This window comes from Saccostrea echinata, unplaced genomic scaffold (assembly GCF_033153115.1).
Source record: "Saccostrea echinata isolate AGI-Se365-2 ecotype Australia unplaced genomic scaffold, CSIRO_AGI_Sech_v1 ptg000045l, whole genome shotgun sequence".
NCBI lineage: Eukaryota > Metazoa > Mollusca > Bivalvia > Ostreida > Ostreidae > Saccostrea > Saccostrea echinata.
Window position 1 is genome coordinate 1,514,703 of NW_026889794.1, and position 25,177 is coordinate 1,539,879.

General features: G+C 34.9%; 2 protein-coding genes across 2 annotated transcripts; one reads left to right on the top strand and one right to left on the bottom strand.

The window, feature by feature from the left end:
* Positions 1–588: 588 nt before the first annotated feature.
* Positions 589–6,683, bottom strand: LOC133201739 (peroxisomal targeting signal 2 receptor-like). Its single transcript, XM_061337529.1, has 9 exons — positions 6,539–6,683; positions 6,270–6,442; positions 4,450–4,485; positions 4,212–4,289; positions 3,679–3,787; positions 2,798–2,907; positions 2,509–2,622; positions 2,088–2,143; positions 589–1,868 (listed from the first exon to the last, which is right to left on the bottom strand). Exons 1-9 carry the CDS (start codon positions 6,645–6,647, stop codon positions 1,688–1,690), a joined length of 966 nt encoding a protein of 321 aa, XP_061193513.1. The 5' UTR covers positions 6,648–6,683; the 3' UTR covers positions 589–1,687.
* A 190-nt stretch (positions 6,684–6,873) lies between these two features.
* LOC133201741 (protein NPAT-like) lies at positions 6,874–24,944 on the top strand. The gene is made up of 14 exons (XM_061337530.1): positions 6,874–6,990; positions 10,699–10,869; positions 11,069–11,467; positions 11,738–12,713; positions 13,002–13,101; positions 13,277–13,543; positions 14,213–14,303; positions 14,865–14,969; positions 16,504–18,149; positions 18,775–18,883; positions 20,998–23,804; positions 23,979–24,008; positions 24,139–24,217; positions 24,693–24,944. Exons 1-13 carry the CDS (start codon positions 6,936–6,938, stop codon positions 24,214–24,216), a joined length of 6,834 nt encoding a protein of 2,277 aa, XP_061193514.1. The 5' UTR covers positions 6,874–6,935; the 3' UTR covers position 24,217; positions 24,693–24,944.
* Positions 24,945–25,177: the final 233 nt, after the last annotated feature.

Here is a 25,177-nt window from a genome sequence, read left to right on the forward strand (position 1 = left end):
ACTCCTAAAACTCTATTTAAAATTGATAAATACCATTTTCAAATGAATGTCAAGACGGAAGGTATCACAAAAAATATTCTGGTCTTTTGAAAAACGGGGTCCTGAATCCGCGCCTGCAATATACTCAGCATCAGCTGTAGTTCGGAAACCACGGGCAAACTGTACGTCTGACCGTATAGGAGATAGCTACGAGCGGACTCTGGACCGTGCTTGAGACGATGCTGTAGCTAAAAAGATGTTAACTTGCAATTTCTTTTAGGGGAATCTTGAAGGAAAAAAAAAACATCCTATTGATAAATACAGAATAAAATCTTCATTTATTAAAAGGTTTGTTTAATGAGTGAACATTCATTTTGCTTCCCATCGTACCAACAAAAACAATAAGTTGGCGAAGAAACCTTCGAGGGCCACAGTTAATAATCGCACGTGCTAAGTTGCCGAGATCTGAAAAAGAGGGACACCATCGGGGGGCCACTGCAGTTCACACGAGGAATGTCGCAGAGATAGGCAACCTTTGAGGCTGGCTGATGGTCAGCCTATACTTTGGCTTTATTTTGTCTTTTTTTCAAATGAGGAAAAAAAAACATGTATTTTGTACATGTTTTATTAATAGATTTCATTGATTTAGCAGAACATAACAATTGTACATCCTGTACAAGGGGAAAATTACTCATTGTGTTTAATTTGTTTTGCTATATTTGCAATCTTGATAAAATTCAAGAACCTTTGAAAGATTTATAAGTTAAAACGTCATTTATATAATATACATGAAAGACAAAATTTATAATTGCTAAACTCAAACACTCACAATGGTAGGTGTACTAAAATTTTCAATGACATATATATTTACATGTAAAAATAACCATTTTCATTTGACACATTTTTCATGAATGAGTGTTCCTTGACAGCAAATTTATCCAACAATCCAATATAGTTGGCCTAATTATGATCAGTGATTAATTACGATCATACCAGTGGCAAATTGTAACTAATGAACTGCTGGAAATATGATATATATATTATTCAGATTGGTAAAACATTAAAAAATGTAATTACATGTAATAGCACACATTCTGTTTGATTAAACAAATGGAATGATTTTTCATTTTCAAATAACAACTCAAATACTTGCTACATGATAAAATAAATAGCTTATACTAATATTTATCCTGCAACTACCCCTTGTATTGACCTAATAAAGGTAACCTAATAAACCAATTAAAGCTTTATTCGGTCAATGCCCTAATAAAGCCTCGTGCACGTATTCCAACGTTCTAAAAGCACTGTGACGTCATGAATATTGCAATGTTTACGCCATGGCATCTTAGTTTCAACTGCAGAGATGTACCTAAATCAGTTGAAAACAGCTCGTTTTGGAGGTCCTGTAAAAATGTGTTGCAGGATAAACAAAATACATGGAGACTGTCTTGAAATATAAGCGATATTTGGGCTCGGGTCGAAAACGTGATAGAGGGCTCGGCAAGCCTCGCCCTCTATCACATTTTCTTACCCTCGCCCAAATATCGCTTATATTTCAAGACAGTAACCATGTATTTTATATATAACAGTAAAATTATAGGTATGCACTGACTAATATACATATAAGCTTTCCTCTAAGGAACTCCTGAGGAGATTTCTCCACTGAGAAACTGGAATAACCTTCTTTTTCACAAAAAGAAGCCAAGATTTAGTGTTGTAGGGACATTCCTGGATTAGACAGAGTTTTAGGCGTGAACACTCTTAAAATCCCATCCCAAGAGCAGTCAGCCATTTCTCCAGGTTTAAATAGATTAAAATCCAGTCCATACACAAACTCTGTGTGGTGCTCCAATGTTTCTACTGCCATATTTATTGTAAAGTCCCATAACCTTTGTAATAAAAATCAATACTGTCATTACCAAACACATTCAAACATAATATTTTAAAAAATCATATTTTTACAGGAGTTTTATGCATTTTCATAGGAAATATATTTGAATGAAATCACATAAAACTGAATTTAAAATAAGAAAATACACATATATTGAGTGCTAGCCAATTACATCATCAATTTTTTCTTACCTGAGATGTTAATTACCTGTACTTACCTTGTAGTGAAATCATACGACACAGAAGCTAGAATGTTCCGTTGAAAGGCTGAAGCCTGTGATGGAAAACATAAATGAATATACCCCATGTAAGTTTATAGCCAGTTCTGAAGCTAGTGTAATACAATGTACATATGAAAGAATTAATTCAGAGATCGAGGTTTTTAATAATTAAAGTGACATTAACAAAAGCACAAAACAGTACACTTTATCAACTTGAGTTCTAACACTCTCTCTCCTTTCAATCTACAAGTAAACTGCACTGACTTTTTAAATGTTTATTTTTAAAGCTGGCAAGTTTATTTCTGTATACATATAGTCTACATATGATTGCTACAACATCAACAAAATGTGGCCTGGTGATTATTAAAAATGTTTCTGTAAAATTAAGAATCTTTATAAATATATTCAAATGTGTGACCTTGATTCTCCTGACAGCCAGAGAGTGACCCCTCATGTCACAGATGGGGGACTGGGGGTTCCTAACGTCCCATCCTCTGATAGCACCATCCACTCCCCCACTAAACAGCAGGTTCTACAACAGAGATCTAGGATAAGCAGTCTACAACAGAGATCTAGGATAAGTAACTACACAAAACGATGTCTTAAACAGGGCAGAATCCATGTACATTTACCTACTTTTAAAAGGGTTTCCACCTGAATAACATGGGATTGAAAATAAATGTAAAAAGGACAATATAAAAATTCACCTGGTCATATTTTGACCAATCACAGGTGAGGATTTCTGAGTTGTGTGCAGGTATTACAGTCTGTGACATTTCTGGTCTCCTTATATCCCATATTCTCACTGTGTGGTCCCCTGTGTAAAATAAAATTATTACTTTGTAAAAACTTATCATGATCCTTCTTTTTGTACAAGTTAAAAAATAAAATAAAATACTAAAAAAAAAAAAATTTACAATATACAATGTGAATTACAGTAAACCTTAATTATAGTGAATTCCTGGGTACCTGTGAATTTACTGGAAATCTGTAATTTGTTGTATTTGTATACAATTTCATTTACCCCAGGTAAGTATATACAGCAAATTTACAATATACATGTCTTCCTTCAAGTACATGTATGATTACTGAATACTTAATGCCTTGGAAAACTTAAGTTTTCTGATGAATTAAATATTAGATGTATATGCTTACAAAAAATATATCGGTTCAACGATGAGATCTTTTAAACCTCATCATCATAAAAGATGAATTTCCTTATGTTTTACCTCTACAGGACACAAAATCAAATTACTATATCCGTAAAATATGTATAAAAGTTTGTTATAATCTTTAAATTTAATTTACAAGGAATTGTTAAGAACTTTAATTGGCAAGTATTAAAAAACTGCTTTATTTGTAAATTTGGTATATCCATGTTCGTACTAAACAAGTTTTACTGTAATTGACTTGAAAATGTAAACAATAAAAAGTTCATAAGTATATTTTAACTTTGCAACCTTCAAGAAAGTCAAACAATAATTACAAGAAATAGAAGAAAATCTGAATGTTTGGCCAAAATTTAATTATAATTTCACAAGTTCCTCCTCAGAACAAGCAGTGTGTAGTGAAGTATTGAGGTGCAGACCTGAAGCTGATGCGAAGCAACCTGGGATACTGGGAGACCAACGGACGCTGTATACAATGGCTTCATGCCCATTTAACGTGGTGAGAGAGTTCCCCCGTGAAATTTCCCACTGTAAAAATCAGATATATTGATTAGCTTTAAAATATACAAGATAGTTTAATTAACAAATGATGAAAAATGGTACAAGACAGAGATAAAGAACTTGGATCAATGTCTTAGAAATTCTTGAAATCATGAAAACCTATAACTGCTCTGTTAACTATTTCAGTTTCACTCTTTTTTTCTTTAGAATGCTGTTAAATAGAGATTTATCAGAACCAAATTATATAAATTTACCATGCCAATGCTTTCAATAAAGGGACACAGGAGGCAATTTATCACCATTTCAATGAATGATTGTAATTCACTGCTTCAAATTTCTTAATTAGCAAGGTAAACTATAGCGAATAATTCTAAAACAGCCTCCTAAAATTTATAAATTTACCTTTCCACTTCAAAATTATCGAAAGCCCTGCATGCTGACTTCTACTTACTAATTTAATACTTTTGTCCCATGATCCACTGAGGAAATAATGTTCTTGTCTGGTCTGGCTCCAGTGAACTGAATTCACCTGTGGAAACAGAAATAAAAAAAAAGTTATTTTATTTTGTTTTTAATTTAACTTCAAATACATTCATACATTAGTCAATAAATAATATGAACTTGCTTGGCCATTACAATCAATCATTACCCAAGAGAAAATTTGTTGATTGAATCAAGAAATAGTTTACCTCCTTTACATGTTCTTTGAATGCTTTTATGGGACCCTGAAAAAAGGCAAATAAATTAATGTGAATTTACATTACATTTTAATTATGTGTACGAGGGGTGATCAAAAAGTTCGCGAACTTATTGGATAACTTCCATAATATTATTCAAAGTGGGATTTTCAGTTTACTCTTTTTCAAAGTAGGCCCCTCTTGCTTTTATGCACTTTTGCCATCGGTCTGCCCATGTCCAAAACACGTCATCCAAGCCATCAATTGACATGCTTCTTAACGCCTTGTTCACAGCAGTACCAAGATCTTCTCGGGACTCATATTTCTCTCCCCGTAAGTTATCTTTCAGAACTGGAAATAGCCAGAAGTCACAAATTGCCAAATCTGGGCTGCACGGGGGTGAGTTAGGTTTTCTATACCCAGTGTTTCCATGGTGTCCATCACAACCCGACTTTTATGGCTAGGCGCGTTATCCTGGTGTAAAATGAATCCAGCTCATATCAGATCAGGGCGCTTTCTTTTTACTGCTCTCATCAAATCTGATTTGATAACCCGCGCATAGTAGTCTCCAGTAACTGAAGTTTTAGGTGGTACCATGTGATTTAGAATAATTCTGTTGATGTCACAGAAAACAATGAGCATAACCTTCCCTGCAGACTTCGTTACACGTGCTTTCAATGGTGAAGGAGAGGAAGAATGCTTCCAAATTGAACTTTGTTGTTTACTTTCTAGTTCATAGAAATGTACCCATGTTTCATCACATGTTATAATTCTATTCATGAAAAAATTCCCTTCTTTTTCATATCTACTGACGTAAGACTTGCAAACATTTACCCGCATCTTCATTTGTTCTGGCAGAAGGAGGCGAGGAACCCACCTTGCACAAACTCGCCGCATTTTAAGCTTACTCGTTAAAATCTCCTGAACAGTTCCATAAGACATGCTAAGATCATCAGCTATTTCTCTAATAGTAACTGTTCTATCTTTCATCACAAACTGTTCAACCTGAGATACATTTGTCTCTGTACTAACGTTCAGTGGGCAACCCAGATCGATCATCATCTTTCAAAGTCTCCCTTCCCTCAATAAAACGTTTAATCCACTTACTTATTGAACTTTTTGCAAGCCTGCTATCCCCATATACTTTATGTAAATCATTGTATATTTCCGTGAAGGATTTTCCGAGTTATACGTAAAACTTTATTATTGTTCTCTGCTCAAGTATGACTGACTCATCCATTTTAGTCACAGTCGCCTCTATATTGACGTCATTTTTACATCATGATGTCATAAATATGACGCAAATTACAACATAACTCATGCTACATCAAGCACATGTATAGGACTATATATGTGCCAAAATTCATTCTGCTCTGAACTATGGATAGGTAGATATAGAGTTAGTTCGCGAACTTTTTGATCACTTCTCGTACATACCATATTAACAATTATTACCTAAAATATTTTTTTTAAAAACTTCTATGATTATGATCACACCGATGATTGAAGTCAATAAAATAAACTTTTACATTCGCACACGATATTTTGATGATCTGTTTCTTTTATAATATGATTTGATACACAACATAAGAATTTAAAGCTTCTTATTGACTCTTTCAATCATATTTGTCTGTTGATATAATCATTATAATAGTTAATGAATTCAGGGACGAATATATTATATATAATATATTTTCACGAAGAAACACTCTGACTTCTTTTTCAGCAGTTATCAAATACATGTATCATTATTGGTAATGACAAGTTAAAAAAAATTAATTCAGAGGGTAATGATCCCCTCCTCATGATAATATACTTCAAAGATCAAGTACCCTTCTCTGCTGTATGTCCCACACAACAACACTGCCATCTCCTGCTCCAGTAACTAAAACATTTTCATTGTTTTCTGCCCATGTAACATCAAATAGACCATCATTCCATTCAAATACGGTTTGTGGTACCAATCCACCGGGTCCAGCCTCAAGAATGTATAGTGTTCCTGATCCTGCAAGAAAATAATGTCATATAATATTCTTATCCTTGCTATCAGGCATTGTTACGGTTTATTGAACCCCCCCCCCCAAAAAAAAAATCACACTACCTGCTATTCCATAATATTGTGATGTAGCACACGCTAGTTTTGTTGCAAAGAACGGTGAAAACTCGACAGAATAACCATGTCTACCTTTCGTCTGTAAAGAGAGGTTCATGTTACATTTTTCTAGTTTCGCTTTTGTGACCTTTGATCTTTATCGAACATTGAATTTTGCGACACTAGAAAAATAAAACGAATGTAATAAACGATTGCGTATCAACATACAAATGATATGTCTCTGTATGGTAAGAAAAATCAACAATTTGCACTCATATTGCTTTCTCGATCATCTCGTCTGAATTAAGAAATTTACGACAACGGGAAATTGAATGTGTCATGTACCCGCCATTTTAAAAGACTAGATGCTAAACGTTTCGACGTTTGAACGAAGGGCTGTTTCAGGATGGCAACGGAAGTTTTGAACTTTTTACCATCAGAGGTTGCAAGATTAGTGTTAGGTAATATTTCATCAATTAATATGTTATCATTTTAATGTATAGGGCTTTCTGCACTTGTTATTAGCATCAGCTGATGGTTTCAAAATATGTGTATTCGTCTATTTATACTTGAGTAATATATTTTGGTGTCATCGTGTGGGATGTTTCGTCTTTGAAACCAGAGCGATGTGTCAGACACCCTGTAATCAGCTGTGTTCCATATCAGTAATAATAATACCTATATTTAAAGAAAGTAACCCGATTAGTGCAAAGCACTGGTCTTCCTCAGGGCCCTCTACAGCTTGTTGCCTATGATTGGCTTTCTTAATTGTTTTTTTGGGGGTTCTTTCTTTGAAATCCTACAATACTTTGAAGTTAAGCAAGAATTTTCCATTTTCAAGAAACTGGAAATAAATCTAATATTCCAGTTAGGATATTGGGTTCATTGGCCTTATCTACTTGTTCGCCCGAGTCCAAAATAAACCAAAATAAATTAGTGCGCCCCGTAAAACTAACGAGATAATTAAGTGCGCCCAGACCTAACAATTTGATAAAAAATGATGAAATACAGTCATATTTATTTTTAGAAGTAACTCTATATTTTAAACTCCAAATAGTTATGACTGTTTTTCATCATTATTCTACAAAATTATGAATTTTAGTCATTATTAAAACTCAAGTTTATGACTAGAAATCATCATTTTTAAAAATGATGATTTTCATTCTCACCCCTGACTGATCAATGTCCCTTGTTTTCGCATTTTCATGGTTTCAATTTGTCAAAATGTATGACACTATGCTGTCTACACCACAGGTCCCGCCATATTACGACTAATCTCTACTTTCGATTTAAGCGAATGTGAAACAATTCGTCAACTTGTACGATGTTTCATATAAAACAGAAATTTGATATCATCGTAGTCTGTTGCTTGGCAATGGAATTGGGAATTTTTAGTCTCAAAATGGGGAAAAACTAACGTTTTTTGGCATTGGGAATGGTACCGTTTATTGGTACCAGTTATATAAGGAAAAAAAACCCCGCTGTATCGTGATACAGAGACTGAAATACTGGTATTTACTATGTAATTATAAGTTTCAAAAATAGTTAATTTTTTGTTCAAACTTTTGACGTGTTTGAATTACAGTTACCAGAATTGTAATAAAAAATGTTGAAAACAGAACCCTCTATGCCGTAGAGGAAAAGTATTTTGGGACACTGAGAAAATTATAGTGTGTAAAGGTGTAAATATTGATCTTATATATTACATTTTTTAACATAGGGTACCCTGCGTTTACATGACTCGAAATAACTGATGGCCCGCTGGTCTGGGGCCAGTAAATTTTGGATTTGGGCTAGTGCTTTGTAGAAAGCACATGTCCTTGGGACCAGTGATTCTTTTTATGCATATCAAAATTAATCTACAGTTGGGCTAGTTAACTAGTCAGGTTTGTGCGTCCAGGTTCTATTTGAATGACTGATTTTTATCCCCTCGCAACAAAATTGGAGGGGGTATATAGAAATGCTCTTGTGTGGGTAAGTATAAGTAAGTGTGTGCGTAACGAAATTTAAGCAAGCAATAATTTATATTGGGATTGATGTGCTCTTTTGCGAGGGGATGCTCTGCCTTGCGGTGCCCTTGTTAAGGCCAAACAAAAAAATATGTGTGGTTCCGGTTACACCTCCAAAAAAATTAGGGTAGGTAGGTAGGTAATTTTTTTTTTTTTTTTTTTTTTTTTTTTTACAAAATGATTTTCTAAATTTTTCTAAATAATACCTATCACTGCTTTGCAAGTGACGTTTAGATGTGGCGTGATAATATACAAGTCAACATTGGTAGGGACACCCTAAGTTATGAATATGAAACAAATATTTTTAAATCAAAAATAATAAATACACTAATAATCTTATTAATTTCTTTTTGTAAAAAAAAAGTTTGAGGTGAAAATCCTTTTTTAAATCTATGTTTATAAATGAAATTAATGACTTTTATCCAGAGTAATTCTTATTTTATTTAATAATAAATTTTGAACGATAAACTAGAAAACAGACATAGAGTACTGCTACATTTAAGAGCTGTCAGAGGAAATATATTTAATATTGTTAAAATTTTAGATTCTTACAATGAAAACTTTTTGCCTCATTGAAGACTTTATACTTCCAAGCTCATTTCTCATATATATTGGTACTATGTGAGTTGACTTTATTCAGGTAAATTCAGCTGTCTTGTTTTTCACTTTTCCTCATCAACTGTTTTTTTTTTTTTTCTACTTTCTGTTTAAAAGAAATGATCCTGATTTAAATTATTTCATAATTTACAAGTTAATCTATCTTAAACATTGGGCTATTTCTTGCGTAATCAATGCAATCAAATGATGTTTTTCTCGTGTTATCTCCCTAACTCCCAAAGGCATATTACCTGGCCAGCTGTCTGTGAACGTATATTTATTTAATTTTGGCAAGCAAAAACAAAGCAAAAAACATGGTGTTGGAAAAAGGAATGCTTCCGCGCTATGCTAGCTTGCTTTAGATTTAACACTATTAATTGAAAACTTGCACTAAGCAGAGACATATATGTCTCTGCACTAAGTCAGTAAGTGTTGAAACGATCTTTTGCATGGAGGCCGCCATTGCTGAAACTTAAACTAATACCGGAGCCGATGACAGAAGGCGGGGAAAATTCCGGAAAAAATATGAAAATTGCCGGAAAAAAGTTTAAGGTCGGGGGTATAAAATAGGGACGGTCGGGTAACCGGAACCACCCATATTTTTTTATTTGGCCTAAGCACTGTTTTTGGGACAGTCTTTTTCACACCTACTAACCCAATGGGAAAGTGAAAGTTATCAACTGACCAGTAAAATTTAAAGTTAATAGCCTGAGTGACCAGTGAAAAAAATAATTATTTCAAGCCCTGATTTACCCCAAAGAAAAATGTTCAAACTCAATGAAGAAATCACTGTTGTTTATTTTAGTGGGCAAAATACCTAATAGTGTTCAATCTGTTTGCTTGGCCTATTAAAATTTAATGAATGCTTGATTTTGATCACAAGTTAAGTCATACACTGTGCATTTCAATTATTTTATTCTAGATCAAGGGCAGATTACTCTGTCTGTATGAAAATACCACAAAATGTTAACTCTTTTAGTGTGCAAAGTATAGACATGATAGAGGGCTCTAAATATACATGTATAAATAAAGATGAAAAAAATGAAGTTATATTTTTCCATGTTTTCAAAATACATTTTTTTAGAAAAATTATGGAAATTTCATTTTAACTCATAGTTAATATTCAATGTAAAATGTCATGATATTATTGTGAATTTTTTTTTAAAAAATCGTGATATATTTTGATACAAAATTTTTGGCAATACCCATCTCTAGTTAAAATTATGTCAAATTTATAAGTTCATTTACTGTAAAACGAGAAAATGTAAAATGTGAAATGTAAATGCAAGTGCTAAGGCATTCCCTCAAAAAAATTCTAGCACACTGGCAATTTGTTCCAAAATACTTTTGTCACAGTTGTGATTGTATTGCTTAGGGTTAGTAGGGTGTTGGAATGTGTATGATTCACAAAATTAATGGGACAAGGTTCAAAAGTAGCTTGTGTTCAAATGTTTGAGATTAATAAATTGCATTTAGTACTTGTGTAAAAACTAAGGTGCACATAAATCACCGATCAATTTTTTTTTATGGGCAGTTTAATGAAGGAATACTTGTTTAACTTAGGTTACTTGTCAGATGAGGGATATGTGAATTCTTACAAGTGCTTCATTAAAGAATGCCCACATCTTCAGGAGTACCTCACTTTAAAGAGGCGGGGTCAGAATTATCCCCTACATGTCAATGGCTTGACCCTCAACCAAATGCTGCAGGAATACGCTCAGTATAAACTGACAGGTAAGAACATGTTAATCTGCACTGATTACAAATTATAGACATTTAGCATATACATGTACATGTATTCATATAATGATATTTCTTTAGTAATGAAAGCTTATAATTGATTCACCTGTAAAGTATTGTTCAGTTCAGTAGCTGATTAGCATTCTGTTATGCAGATACATGTATGATTGTACTGTGTGTAATTCTTGTACAGATACACAAAGAAGGCAAACAATGGGGAATGCAGCTCTGTGGTCACAACTGGATGCTGTAGTGAGGACTTTGAAGGAACACACAGCATCTAAGCAAAATCGCAATGCTGATGGAGTTACTCAGAGCACAAGAGTAAGGCGCATGTTGATAGAGAAAAAACGCAGGCGAGAAACTGAGCGACGTCAGCGAAAACTGGATCTGTGTAGTAAAATCTCAGCCACCCAAGCAAATGAAAGGTTCACTGACTCAAGTGAAAAATTAGGAGTGGGCGTGACAGACAGTGAAATGTCATCAGAGGAGCCACCAGAGGCGGGGCATTGTGGAGTGTTGACCCCGCCCACCGATACTGACACCAGAAAAGACAATGGTAGGATTAGAAGGTCACAGGAAGAGATCAGTAGTGAGTTCTGATATTTACATGTAGTCATTAGATATTAATTGTTCTACCTTAAATTTTCTCAAAGAAGTAGTAAAGATGCCTGATGGAGATATAGTAAGAAACTTTGCTGTCATGATATTGTCAACAATATCATAAAGCATTTTGTGCTCATTTAGTGATATTGCAGTATTTTTCAAAGATTTTTAATTTTATATACATGACAAATTACAGATGTAGTCATGAAAAATGGACTACTTTTTTATGTTATGTGAGATTATCCTGTTCTTTCAGGGAGATCTGTGGACACAGATAACAGAGAGACAGAGTTTATCTTACATTCTGCCCCTCCCTCTGTTTCCTCCCATCACAAAAACTCAGTGCAGAGGTCCAACTCTGTATCAGATTTATTACACAACTCAGCCAAAAAACTACACAGAATGCGAGGCACTGTAGATAGCAGGATAGAAGGAATAGCATCTAAAGACTCAGACTCGCAGAAAAACCCAAAAAGAATGCTGAGCCAAAGTGATCAAGATAATTCTGGTGCAATACAGCTTAAGTCAGGTAAAGGTGAATCAGAAGACAAAGATGATGAAAATTCTAAGGAAGCAAACAAAATCAGGAATACTAGTAGACAGGACAAAGACACAGGAGAGAACTATGATGTTTTTCCCAGTGAACAAAACCAAGTCAGTGAAAACATTCCAGATGATACGTCATCAAAGAAAGTAGAATTGACAGCAGTGTTGTCTAATTCTGTGATAAGTTTTCAGAGCAAGAAAGAGGGTTTAAAAGACCATATGAACATGCCCTGTGAACTGACAAGAAGTCAGACTATGTCAGATGGTCTGGGCATGTCAAGTCCAAAACCAGGGAATCTTGTAGAGGAACAAGATAACAACATTGAGGTCCTGGGAGGTGTGCTGCCAGGGTTACCTATTGTAGAGAGTTTACAGTCAAGCGTGGAACAACCTTCAACTTCAAAATGCAAGGAGATGGATAGTCGAAGTGACCAGAGAGTTGTCCAGCAAACATCTTCTGAGGAAAATAGCCAAGAGTCATCAGAATCGGGACAGCCTAAGACTCCTGAGCAGATGGTCATTCCCTTCCAGCAGGCCCTGAATTTGACCGAGAGGATGACCACTCCTTTTCAACAGGCTATTAACTTGACCGAGGTAGGAAAAATTCCTGAGGCACCACATACACCTGTAAAACAGACTGACGAGACATCACAGACAAACATAGATAGAACTCCACGTAGAAAGAGGTATTTCAACTCTCATTCATTGATCTACTGTTTTCATGATTTTGAAATTCAAAATATACTATTATAGTGCATGGTTTTCTTTTGAAAAAAGTTTTTCTGTTGAAATAGCTACTCCTTTTATGCACAGTGATGTGCATGTTCACAGTTTTTATTTTCTCCAAGAACCCACAGTTGTTAAAAAGCTTGTTAACTTTAACTGCTAAGATCTATGTGGGGGCAAGTTTATTTTGAAACACAAACATTGAGTCTTTGAATTAAGATCAAATACATATTCTCTTTGCATTAAAGGCTACCAAAACAAAAGAAGAATCGGGGGAAAGGCAACTCAAGTTTAAATGACAGCAACAAAAGCAGAGATGAAAATTCTCTTTTGGTAGAAAACATAACAGTATGTAATTTTTGTGACATCAAATCAAAATTGCATCCTGATCATTTCTTATGCAGTGTTTAATATTGAATCTTCAAACCTTGTCAATTGATGTATGTTCAGGCATTGTATATCATGGTTCTAAAATAACTATCAATATAATCTGTAATTATGAAAATTGTAATTATACTTTCAGCTCTTCTTTAATGAGTTAATAAACAACTCCTTACTTCATGAACGCCTAGCAGCAAATATAAACAAAACACTGGGTTTGGAAACAGTGGAAAGACGTACAAGAAAAAAGTCGGAAAAATTACAAAACATCCCTGCCAGTCCAAAATCAGATAAGCCAGAAAAACCAGAGATAGCACCTACACCAGGGGAGTCGGAACCAGATAAAATACAGAGTGTAGATCTGCAGGAGGGACTAAATGTACTGTTGGATGATATCCTCAATATGAATGTAAGAGGGGAAATTTTGCTGCAATTTGGGTTAGGGTACAGTACCTTAACATGCAATTAAGTCCAAGTGGCTGATATATTGTGAAAATATATTTAAGTAGCAAAATTACACTCAATGAATTTCTCGCTGCCCTATATCATTATATTTTTATTAACATCTCTGAGCCTCATTGTGACGTCTTTTTAGCGTGAGTTTCTCTGTGTATATTTCTGAGTTTACACGAAAATGGCATTCAAATCAATTTCTTAGTTAGTATAGTAGAAAAACACAGCAAATGTAAATATTTAGTAATACCAGGCAGAAAATGAACGAACATATAGTGATTTTTCTAATGAATATGTACATTCCATGTTATGAAAGGAGTATTTTAATGATACTGTAAATGTATTATATTTTAGTTTGTACAAAATTAATCACAACAAGTTAACAAAGATCTATTTTAGTGCTATCTGATTATGCTAGATGTACATATACATAGTCAGAAACTGATGTATATGTATTTGATTGATCAGATGCTGCTTTCTGCTTCACCACCAAATGTAATATGTTTACAGAATATTTATGTTAAAGAAGAATTTCTAAATCTAACACTATGATATATCCTCTTAGTTACAGTCAAATTTCTGATACTATTTTTTTTCTGATATTAAATGTTTGATGTTTAAATAGGAGACCCAGATGACCGAGGTCCAGATAGGGGGAATTATAGAACGTACCAGCAAGGACCCCAACTTTGAATCCTTATTTAACCTCTTTCAAGGTATATTTCATCTTATTACATCGCATATGGAATTTCAGTAAGCAGTGAGATGTGTCGCAGGAATCTGTCAGTGAGCTGTTTTTCCTATAAAGAAGTGTTAGCATAGGAAAAGTAGTAAATTGGTTGTTATTTTTAAGTGGTTATGTAATAATTTTTAATAACAATAGATTAGACTAAGATCATTTTGTTCATCTGTTAACCTGAAAGTTTAAACTTGGGTGAAAATTTCTTACTAGCATATAATTTGAAAATGAGGTGCTTATAAACAAAAGTGCAACTTGAAAATCATTGACCTTAATATTAAGGAGACGAGTTTCTTGTACATGACTTGTTATTAAAGTTAAACAAATATGCAATTCATGTAATTTGATAAAAATCATATTAAATTTTGCTTGAGTTATAAATTTGATATTTGTTTTTAAGTAGATAATTTATAAATTGTATATTTTTGGATAAGAGATGGATATGAATTATTTATTCTGCAATGCCTTAAAGAGATTTTAAAAGACTTAAATGTATTATTATTTTCTTAAATCTTGACTTTGAAATGAATGTTTGTAGAGCCTCATTCTGCCTCAGAAAATCAGAAGACAGATTTTAGTGGGATCAAGCTGGAAATGGGGAAAGAAGCAACGATCACCAACCAGAGTCTTCCATCATTTACAGGTATGTACAATATTTTACCAACCATAGTCTTCCATTGTTTACAGGTATGTACAATACTTCTGGCTAAATTTCTGGTACATACATGTACATTTATTTCAAGTTTTAAAGTAGATGTTTCAGGGGAAAAGATTTTGTATGAAAACTTGTACACAGGATTCTGGTATAAATTGAATGAATGTAAAGATAATTGAAAGCAATTAGGAAAAATCTTTTTATTTTTATCCAACATAATTAGGGATGTCAGCGATATTCGGGTACTCGACTATCGTTCGATCATATCGACTAAAATTTTTTTACTTGGTTATTCGTTAAAAATTTCTATTTAAAAGTATTTATAAATTCAAGATAATAAACTTGGATCCGCCCAATTCATTTATTAACAGATCAATGTTTTCGTATGTAAAACTCAGGGTAAGGCTAAACTGTGCATAGAAAATTATTTGTGCGTCAAATTATGTTCGGCAAAACATGCCTCCAGAATCTACATTTTAAAGATGTCAGGATAGAAATACAGTTAAATGTACGTTATGGAGCTTATATGAAACTGAACTTGTATTCTGCAGTGGAACATGAAATATGATGTATCATATGCTGAGTCCGTCAAACCTACTGGAGTCTTCAAGTGAAACTTTCCTAGAAATTTCCCGCGGAAATTCCCAACTGCAGAGCCGGAAAAAAATTGCTATCACAAACATGATTATCAGGGATTGTCTACCCCTTTTTATTGTAAATGGAGAGGGCGTTCAAGAATTGATTGGATTAAAATTTGTAGATTCAAATTATGAAGTTTCAACCTTCAATTCCATAAGACCTGACTTAACCCAACTATATTCATAAACAGTAATTAAACAGCTGTTACATAAATTTAAATTCATGTAAATTGGAAGGGGGGGGGGGGGGGCAGTTATGAGCGTAATTAAATGGTTTTCTTTCTGATATTCATATCATGCCTGCAGTCATTTTAAGATTGTTTTGATTGTTTGCACGAATTCTCATAATTGAAATTTATAGCTATCTCTCTCTGTTTTTATAAGAGGTACGCTTTCATTGTTTACCAGTCATTAGTCACTGACACGTCACGTACAAATGGCTTCAGTTAACGGGTACATGTACTAGCATTATGAAAAGAAAGGACAAATGCGAGCGTTAGATATCCTGCATTTAGATAAAATGTGCAGTAAATATTATATTTGAAATCAAATATGTTGAATACATATATTTATTACTATGTAAATATTTACGATTCAAAATTCGTTGTATATTGGTGATAGCGTAGATTAAATATTGTACAAGTAGTCTGTAAAAGACAAATAGTAAAAAAATGACTTGAAAATTTTATTAATAAATGCAACGAATATTCGACTAACGTTCGACTAAAGCCTCCAACTATTCGACTAAGCTGTCCGAATAAAATTGACATCCCTAAACATAATCAAATGTTTATCTGAAGAGGAGAATTTTTAATGATATGGACAAATGCAATGCATTCTTAATGAACAAAATATAAAGTACATGGCTTCATTCTCCATTTCAGAGCCCATAGACTGCCCAGATCCCAGCAACACTACAAGTGAAGAGAATCTCATCATGGAAATACTACAGTCCCCCCAGCCGGGTCCCTCACAAAACTGCTCATACCAAAAAGGTGTATTGGACCAGACTACAAACTACCAGAAAGCGGAGACTGCTACAAATGTCTCTGGAATGGAATGGAGTCCTGCTCACCTTAACAACAACTTGACTGCTTCTACGCCTACCTCTACATCCACAGTAGCGATTGTGTCGTGGGGACAGAGTCAAACTGTGTCGAGAAATATTTTTGAATCAGTTCAGCCATTGATAGATAATCTTCCTTCTCAGAGAGCCCCAGAAACAAATGAACCTACCTGTGATCAGGATCGTGAACAGACGAAGCGCACAGATGTAATGCATAATAAATGTGATAGTCCCAAACCACAGTTGATTCAACTTGGAAATTCTGTCCCATTGGCTTCAGGACAAGATACTGTTGGAAGTCAGCAGCAACCTGTATGTTCTTCAGTGGTGATTTTCTCCTCTGGAAATTCAGCTGCCAGTAGCATACAGAATTGTTCAGCTGTTGCTATAGCAGGAATATCTTCAGGACCCGTTTTGAGTCTTATCAACAGTGTCATGTCCCCTTCAGTCAGAAAAGAACCCAATCAAGGTGGATCTCCATCCATAAACGACAGTATTGTGCCATGCCAGTCACCAAAGATTGGTGAAAATGTGAAAGGTCAAGAGGTCATTTCTTCTAGTCCACAACCATTTACAAAGTTGACAAACAAAATATATGTAAATGTTCCTTGTGATGTTCAGCAAGGTAAAAATTCACCGGTGCATTCCCCTGCTCAGAGAAAAACATTGACAAATCAAATGTTAACACCTTTACAAAGTATTGTTCCAACAACATTACACCAGTCTCCAAAATTCTCACAGAGTAATGCTGTACAGTCACCATTCCATGTGAGTGAAAATTGTAGAAGTTTAGCGTTACCTCATCAAAATTCGGGACAATCATCAACTCTTTCCGCAGATTCACCTCAACCAAATGTCGCATTGCATGTTTCTGACAATTACACCGACTCCCAGCAGCCAAATGTCTCTGAACAGGGGTTTCAGAAACATAGTGAAGTGATATCATGTAATGAAAGTATGCCTTCAGTTAAGGGGACAGATTCAGAAAAGTGCAATACACCCAAAAATACTCGTGAGAGATCTAGTCACTCAAAACCTGGAAAAGTAGATAAAGACAAATCATCCTCAAAGAAAGCTAGAGCAGGTGGTAGCCGATCCTTAAAGTCATCCAAAGATCAAATTAGCACAGATATGGTGGAGACTTTTGAGACATCAGTATCAGAGGCCCATGGATTCCCTGTGATTTCAGTCAAGAGTGTGATGAAATCCCCCCAGGAAGCCCCTCTGGAGATGGACAGAAATCTGACAACAGTTACAGACCCTGGTCGTCCACCTATGTCATACCATTCCTTTATCAATGGGGTTGCAGGGGAGGAGTGTAGTACTCCAGTGACAGAGAGAGCTGGGGCCAGGGATAGCCCCCACACTTCACACAGTACTACCAACAGTGGGGTGTTCTCAGAGATGATGGATTTTGTCTCCACACTGGAAAAAAGCATTTCTAGAGAGTCCAGCAGTAAAAAGGTTGACAATTTTTACATTTGATTAAGTCATAAAGGACAAGTTAGGTTTTGACCCCTTTTTTGGTCCTTAATTTGGGATGTACCAAAGAACGATGCAATAGTTCATAACCAAAAAACCTGTTGTCATCCCTGTTTTACATTGAGTATACATATGTCACAGGGAGGTCAGAAAATTTGTCAAATTCCAAGTTTTCTCATTTTTCAAATTTTCATGAATTTTAAGACAAATATTGTTTCAGAAAACATGGAGCACAAGCTTGCTTATTTACCAAATTTATATATTTCAATTCTTGCACTAGTTTCAGATATATGTACATCTTTAACTGAAAATCTCAGATAAGCAAGCTTTCGCTCCATATTTTCTGAAGTGAAAAGTGGATAAATATGTTCCAATTAGTCACCCTCTTGTGGCTTCATTATGCAATTTGAATTAAAAATCGATGCACGTTTTAAAAAAAGCATGTATAGCTCTAAATTGCAAATTGTCAATTTTTACTATGTTATGATTTTTATCAATTAGGGGCAAACTTCAGCTGTTACCATACCTTGTCCTTTAACTGTCTATGGCATGCATAAACAATTTAAATGAACAGACTTCTTCAACTGCATCATATGAATTTTTTCAGAGAAGTCCTAAAGACAAAAGTGGAAAAAGAAACAGCAGTAAGAAGAAGAAAGAAGGCAAAAATGAAACTGATTTTGCTTCACCAACAAAGAAATGTCAATGGTCACCAGGTAAATATAATCCTATTGCCAAAGTGTAGATGGTCTCTATGAAATGTTTTACTATTGTAGTGTGTTCCTAGATGTAAACACTTTTGTCTTGAAAGAATTTTTCAATATTTAAAAGTTTTACTGGAAAAATAAGAGAAATTTCAGAAGGCTTTTTCATGTTTACTTCCCCAATCAGTGAATGAAATTTCATATCATTTTAATTTTTATTTCATTATATCATTTTATCCATGTCAAAATGTGTAGCTCTTCCTCACTTTAATTACCTGTTATACCTCTATTGAGAATACTCAAATTTGATTGGCTTCTAAGAAGGATTTAAAACTCAATTATGACTCAAAAAAGTACTGTTTATGGCAATAATAATATTGATGACCTAGGAACCGTTGCAACTGGAGTATACATGTAATGACCCAGTCAATACATCCACTAAATATTATTATACTTCATTTTAATTATTCTATACAACACGTTGTCTGATTGGTTTAAGATTATCACATGACAGGGTCATAAAACTTCATATTTCCCTGTCGTCGCCATGCTTTTCATCATATTCAACCTCTTCGGAGACTTGGTGCATTTTCCCGCAATAGTTATTGTTTGTTGAACGAAAACTCCTGAGAGTAGTAGACATCACAATAGCCTGGTGCACGTCACAAAATTACTGACGGACTTCTGTAAATTGTTTCAGTAACACTACGTTAAAATTGAAAGTGAATTTAAGAGGGTGCTGAATTTGAAAGTTTATGCTTATTTTTAAAGTTTTTGCTTGTTTCAGTATAACAAACAATTTATCGCATGAATGTATGGGAAACATGAAGATTTATTCAGCCAAGAAATATCATATTCCCTCAGTCGAGGCCCTCGGGGAATATGATTTTTCTTGGCTGAATAAATCTTCATATTTCTCTCACGATCATGCAATAAATGTATAATGATCTGTTAATCAAAGTTCCCTTCAAATTAAACTTTATGTATATATAGAAATGATTATACATGTATGTTTAAAAAATCATGCTGTTATAAAATGGGCATTGTCAGTTTATGATTTAGAAAATGATGGATTTATACATCAATATTTACATTTCCAATGTCTTTGTCTGAGATAAAATTACAAATTGTAAAAATATTTTATTTCTACATAAATCTACTGGTTCGTCGATAGGTGCGGTTAAAAAAAAATCACGTGCGGGGCGGGACAAATAGAGACAGAAGCGGGGCTATTAGCATGGGAATTTGCACAATCAGGAGCATGTAAATATAAGGAATAACTGTCAGATTTTTTGGATTCATGATGATGATCAATCGATTGGCTTGCGTGATAATTTTATGCATAAACGCCTTCGGCGTTTATGCAAATTATCATGCAAGCCACTCGATTGATCACATCATGAATCCAAAAAATAAGACAGTTATTCTTTAATAAGATTTATTGTTTATATATGGAAAATTTCATTACAATGTCAAATTTAAGGAATGCAGATTTGGCTTTTTTATACTGTAAAATATCTATGCCTGATTTTCATTGCATTTAAGAACAGTAATTGTGAGTTTATAACAGTGCATATTACTGACAATCACAAAGTGTTTTTATATAAGTGAGTTGTGAAAAAAAATACTTGCAGGCAAAAACATTAATTAGCATCTTCACTTATGAATTCCTATCAAGGAACATTGCTAATTCATGAAGAACTCTCCAATATTCGATATCATATATTCCTTAGAGGGTTTGTTTAACATTGGTTATCAGGAAACTATTATAAATGACGTTTTCATTTAACAATTGAGGTTCATTGTTTTGAGTTGGGAATCCCAGCTTTGTGATTGAAGGTCGATATCAGGAAGTAAAGCCAAAATTTATACAGTTTTAGAAATTAGGCCGACAAAAATCATTTCATATTATGTCGATGTAATAAAACAATTCATTACCGCTTATGAGTTCAACATAATAAAATAAGGACCCTCGACCTGGCACACTCACTGACCTGACCTGACCTGACAACTTCATGGCCTCAGTCAGGTCAGGTCGCCTCAAGGGATCTTATTTCACCATGTTGATCTCATAAGGGGTATTCAACTGTATATTTTTAATTTGAGATACTTGTGTGTCTTTACAGATTTAAAGGCACTGATAAAACTGGTGACTCCTGAAAAGAAGGGAAAAACCAAAGGAAAGAAAAGTAAAAAGGTTGTCTTGTCTGCAGATAAACGTAGAAATCCGAAAAGAAAAGTCCGAAAAAGTAATGAGGAAAACATCAGAAAAGACAATAATGAACCAGAGATCACATCCAAATCATCAGAACAACATGGTGTGTTACCATCAATAAAAAACTCAAAGGTCATCCCAGAACCTGGATCAGAGGTCATCCCAAAACCTGGGTCAGAAGACATCCCAAAACCTGGGTTAGAGAATATCCCAAAACCTGGCTCTAAGGTCATGCCAAAACCTGAGTCAGAGGTCATCACAAAATCTGGATCAGAGGTTGTCCCAAAACCTGGATCAGAGGTCATCCCAAAACCTAGCTCTGAGGTCATACCCAAACCTGGGTCAGAGGTCTTCACAAATCCTGAGGCAGAGGTCATCACAAAACCTGGTTCAGACATCATCCCAAAACCTGGGTCAGAGGGCATTCCAAAACCTGAAATCATGAATAACTTGTCAATGCCCTCAATTTATAATTTCATGTCACCTGTACAAATCACAAGTGGTAGCACACAAAACATTGCTGGGAACATTTCCAGTGAGGTTGGACTAACACCCAAGACTGTGCTGACAGCAGTGTCTGCTCTGAAAGACAACAATAAACCCTCTTCAAGAAAGTCTTTACCAGTTCATCAAAATACAGAACAGGATATTGGATTAAGGGTTAAAGAAAAATCAACTGTCAAAGTTCCAAGTTCTCAGGCAGCATCAAATGCTTTGTCTTTCCCTGCAAGGCACAATACTGAAGGGTCACAACAGATGAATGCTGTTGATCAGGATGACGGGAGGATGCTAGATGATGGGGAAACAGACTACAGTAAAATTCCATACTCACCTAACCAAGACTTTCTTGCCTCACCTGTGCGTTACCATAGTCCAGACCTTGCTGTTTCTCATGGAAACCAGTACTATGAACATGTGTCATCTAGTCAGTTTGACAGTCCAAGTGTAGCCGTGCCACATGCCAGTCAAATACTCACACCCACTCTATATACACTAGCTAACACAACATCTCAAAACACACCTATTTTTTCAGACACTGCATCTGTTGCAACTAGTGAAAATGTGTATTCTAGTGGGATGACATATATACAGAATACTGCGCCATATCAGGGACAAGTTATAACTGTAACAGACCCAGCACTGCATTATAATACAGTGTACATTGACAGTAAAGGAACTCCCGCTGTGATTCAGACAGGCTTTGATTCATCAGGACAGAATGTTGTGCCTGCAGCAGAGCAGGACATTATCTCAACTCAGGCACCTGTGATGGATATTTTATCGGCTGCTGCTTCAGTGATAACTTCAAGTCCCCTGGAGACAGTTGATGGTGAACAGTTAAACTCTACTCCGGAGAGGAAGGACAAAGAAGAAAGTTTGGGACAGCTTATTGCCATTCCAGTGGGACGATATTATCCGGAGAAAAAACTCCATGTAAGATCTCTGGATTTTGGTCCAGATGCTGGAACAGTAGAAATCCGAAAACCAGGTTATGGCAGGGGACGCAAGAAGAAGACCTACAGTGATATTAAAAGCCCTGTAAAACCAGGGGGACTCATGAATAAACAGTCCAAGGGAAAAGCAAAGAGTAAAGATGATGTGAAAGGAAAAGCAAAAACAGATAAAAAAGATGATGGGATATGTAAGAAGCAAACCAATGTCCAGGTGAAAGTTATAGAAAAAAAGGATATAGTTGTTGAACACACAGAATTGAAGAACTTTGAAAAGGACGATTTAATTCCAGATGCTTCGGGTTCTGTATACATTGTAGAAGGAAACACCAGAAAGAAAATTAAGTTAAACAAGACACCACGTCCAATAAGAACTGTGTCACCTTTCTTTTTGCCTAATGCATTTGACTTGGCTTCGGGCATTATTCCAGTTAGATCAGAGATTTACAAGAAGGGGGGAAACATTACTGTCCCTGCTGGGGTAATTATGCCAAAATTTGAGCAGTTTTCCTCGGGAAGTGTTGAAGGAGGAGATAGTGATGTAGATGTTGATGGGGACTGCGAATTGCCAGATTTATCTCCAGAGCCTCTAAGTACTGGTACACCTGTGTCCAAATGTTCAGAATATGTACAGAGAACAGAGAATATACATGTAACTCCTGAAAAATTTTCATCTGTGGGTGTTGACAACCATACTAAAAAATCTTCATCAGTGATCACAATTTCAGATAGTTGTGATAGTAATGCAAGCAGGAAACCAAATAGTGATTCAAAGAGAAGAACTTTAAACACAGGGTCCACCAGTGTGGACAGCAACCCATCATCTGTGAGAAGCTTCCATGGGAAGCCAAGTGATATTTATAGTAGCAACAGTAATTCCCTCCCAGATCTGGAAAGTCCTGGACCCCTGATCAACATGTCAACTCCCCCAAAGAAAAGAATCACAGCTTCACTGAAACATGGAGGGGGTTGTTACTTTTTCTCAACTGCCTCCCAGGAAGGAAAGAATCAAATATCAACTGTGGAGTCACGAGAATGTGATACCACAAAGGAGGTGACAAGAGTGTCCAAGTCTCCACGAACCCCAAAGGGAAAACGAACGCCCAGTAAAGCTGTCAGGCAGAGCCCACGACTGATTGGAAGTCCTGGCCGTCTGTTACGAAGTGTGGTCTCACCTTCAAAAATTAATCCACAAAGAGTAACATCCCCCAAGTCGGTGACGAAAAAGAAAGGAGTGAAAAGACTAAGAGAGATAACTCCAGGAGAGGTAGGATGTGCTTAATTTTCTGTCTGAAATATAAAGGATAATTGAATGATCTTCTGTTTTATAAGTAAAAAATTAAAGAGGATATTAAAAAGATAGAGCACTTTGGGGTTTTTTATGTCTGATGAAAAGATAGATCTTGGAACTATTTTATTCATATTCGTGTCGTAATTTCAGCCAAGCAAGACAGAGAGAAAAAGTAAAAAGGTATTTCATTTTCAATATCATATTTTGTGCTGTAAATTAAAATTATATTGAAATAATTCTAAAACCATATATTTTATATACCATATATACAGCAATCGTTATCAGAACAAATTTTTAAATCAATTTCCAGGCACGAAATGGGAAAAGAACAGTTGACCTGAGTAAAGTGGACTTTGATAAATTCCTCAATAAAATACACAAGGCATAAGGTAATGTTATACAATTTTTATATTTTATGAGCTACATTATGTATTAAGTTTTAATTGATTGCTGATTAAAGCTAAGAGCATTAAGGACATACGCAACTAGTTTGAACTTTATTGTATTTTTCCCTGGAGTTGAAGAGTTCCAATACTTAATGGAACTGTGTCCTACATTTTAATGTCGATATATGCTATTGTACACTTCTTCTAAAACAAGTTTGGATAAGCAAGACATTTAGAATATATGTTAAGTAATTTTTGTATATTTTTCTTTGAATTATACAAGAATTTTCATCAAATGATATCTTTTCAAAACCCCTGGTAATGCATGCTGATTTTTTGTCTACGAACATCTGATGGTACTATAATCTTAAATCAAGAATATCTCGAAAAATTATCAGTAGGTAAGGTACGTTGCGTATGTCCTTAAGGAATGCAGGATTAATTTCATTTTTATAAAATTATTCCTTTTTTGTAACAGATGCCTTTCCTTAGTGAATGAAAAGACATGGATGTGATGAGCTATGATGAACAGTGACAAAGTTTACAAACATTGTAAAGGGATATTTAAAGAGAGACACTCCATGGATCATATTCATATTTAATTATTTATTTATACTTGAAATTAATTAGACTTTCCCTGTAGTTATGTTATGCCTGCCTGGAATGTGAAGATACACTGTTTGCTTTTGTTGTCGATCACTGTGTGTGGCTCAGTAAATTATTTATTTCTAAGATGGGATTTTGTCATTATTGTTATTTATAAAAGAAGACTGTATCAGAGTGGCGGACACATTTATAGCTCACCTGAGCTTTTCTGATCAAAATTTGTCCATTGTCGTTGACATCCTTGTAAACTCTTCTTCTCCAGAACTACTGAGCCAATTTCAACCAACCTTGGCACAGAGGATCCTTGGGTGAAGGGGATTCAAGTTCAAATAAAAAGCCACATCCTTTTCCAAAGGG

Excerpts from the sequence above, each read along its gene's own strand:
- LOC133201741 (XM_061337530.1), top strand. The coding sequence starts at position 6,936 with ATGGCAACGGAAGTTTTGAACTTTTTACCATCAGAGGTTGCAAGATTA. Across the intron at positions 13,102-13,276 it reads TTTTGGTAGAAAACATAACA|CTCTTCTTTAATGAGTTAAT; the intron begins GTATGTAATTTT and ends TTATACTTTCAG. Across the intron at positions 18,150-18,774 it reads GAGAGTCCAGCAGTAAAAAG|AGAAGTCCTAAAGACAAAAG; the intron begins GTTGACAATTTT and ends GAATTTTTTCAG.
- LOC133201739 (XM_061337529.1), bottom strand. The coding sequence starts at position 6,647 with ATGAACCTCTCTTTACAGACGAAAGGTAGACATGGTTATTCTGTCGAG. Across the intron at positions 2,623-2,797 it reads ATTGGTCAAAATATGACCAG|AACCTGCTGTTTAGTGGGGG; the intron begins GTGAATTTTTAT and ends TCTCTGTTGTAG. Across the intron at positions 1,869-2,087 it reads TCGTATGATTTCACTACAAG|GTTATGGGACTTTACAATAA; the intron begins GTAAGTACAGGT and ends TTTATTACAAAG.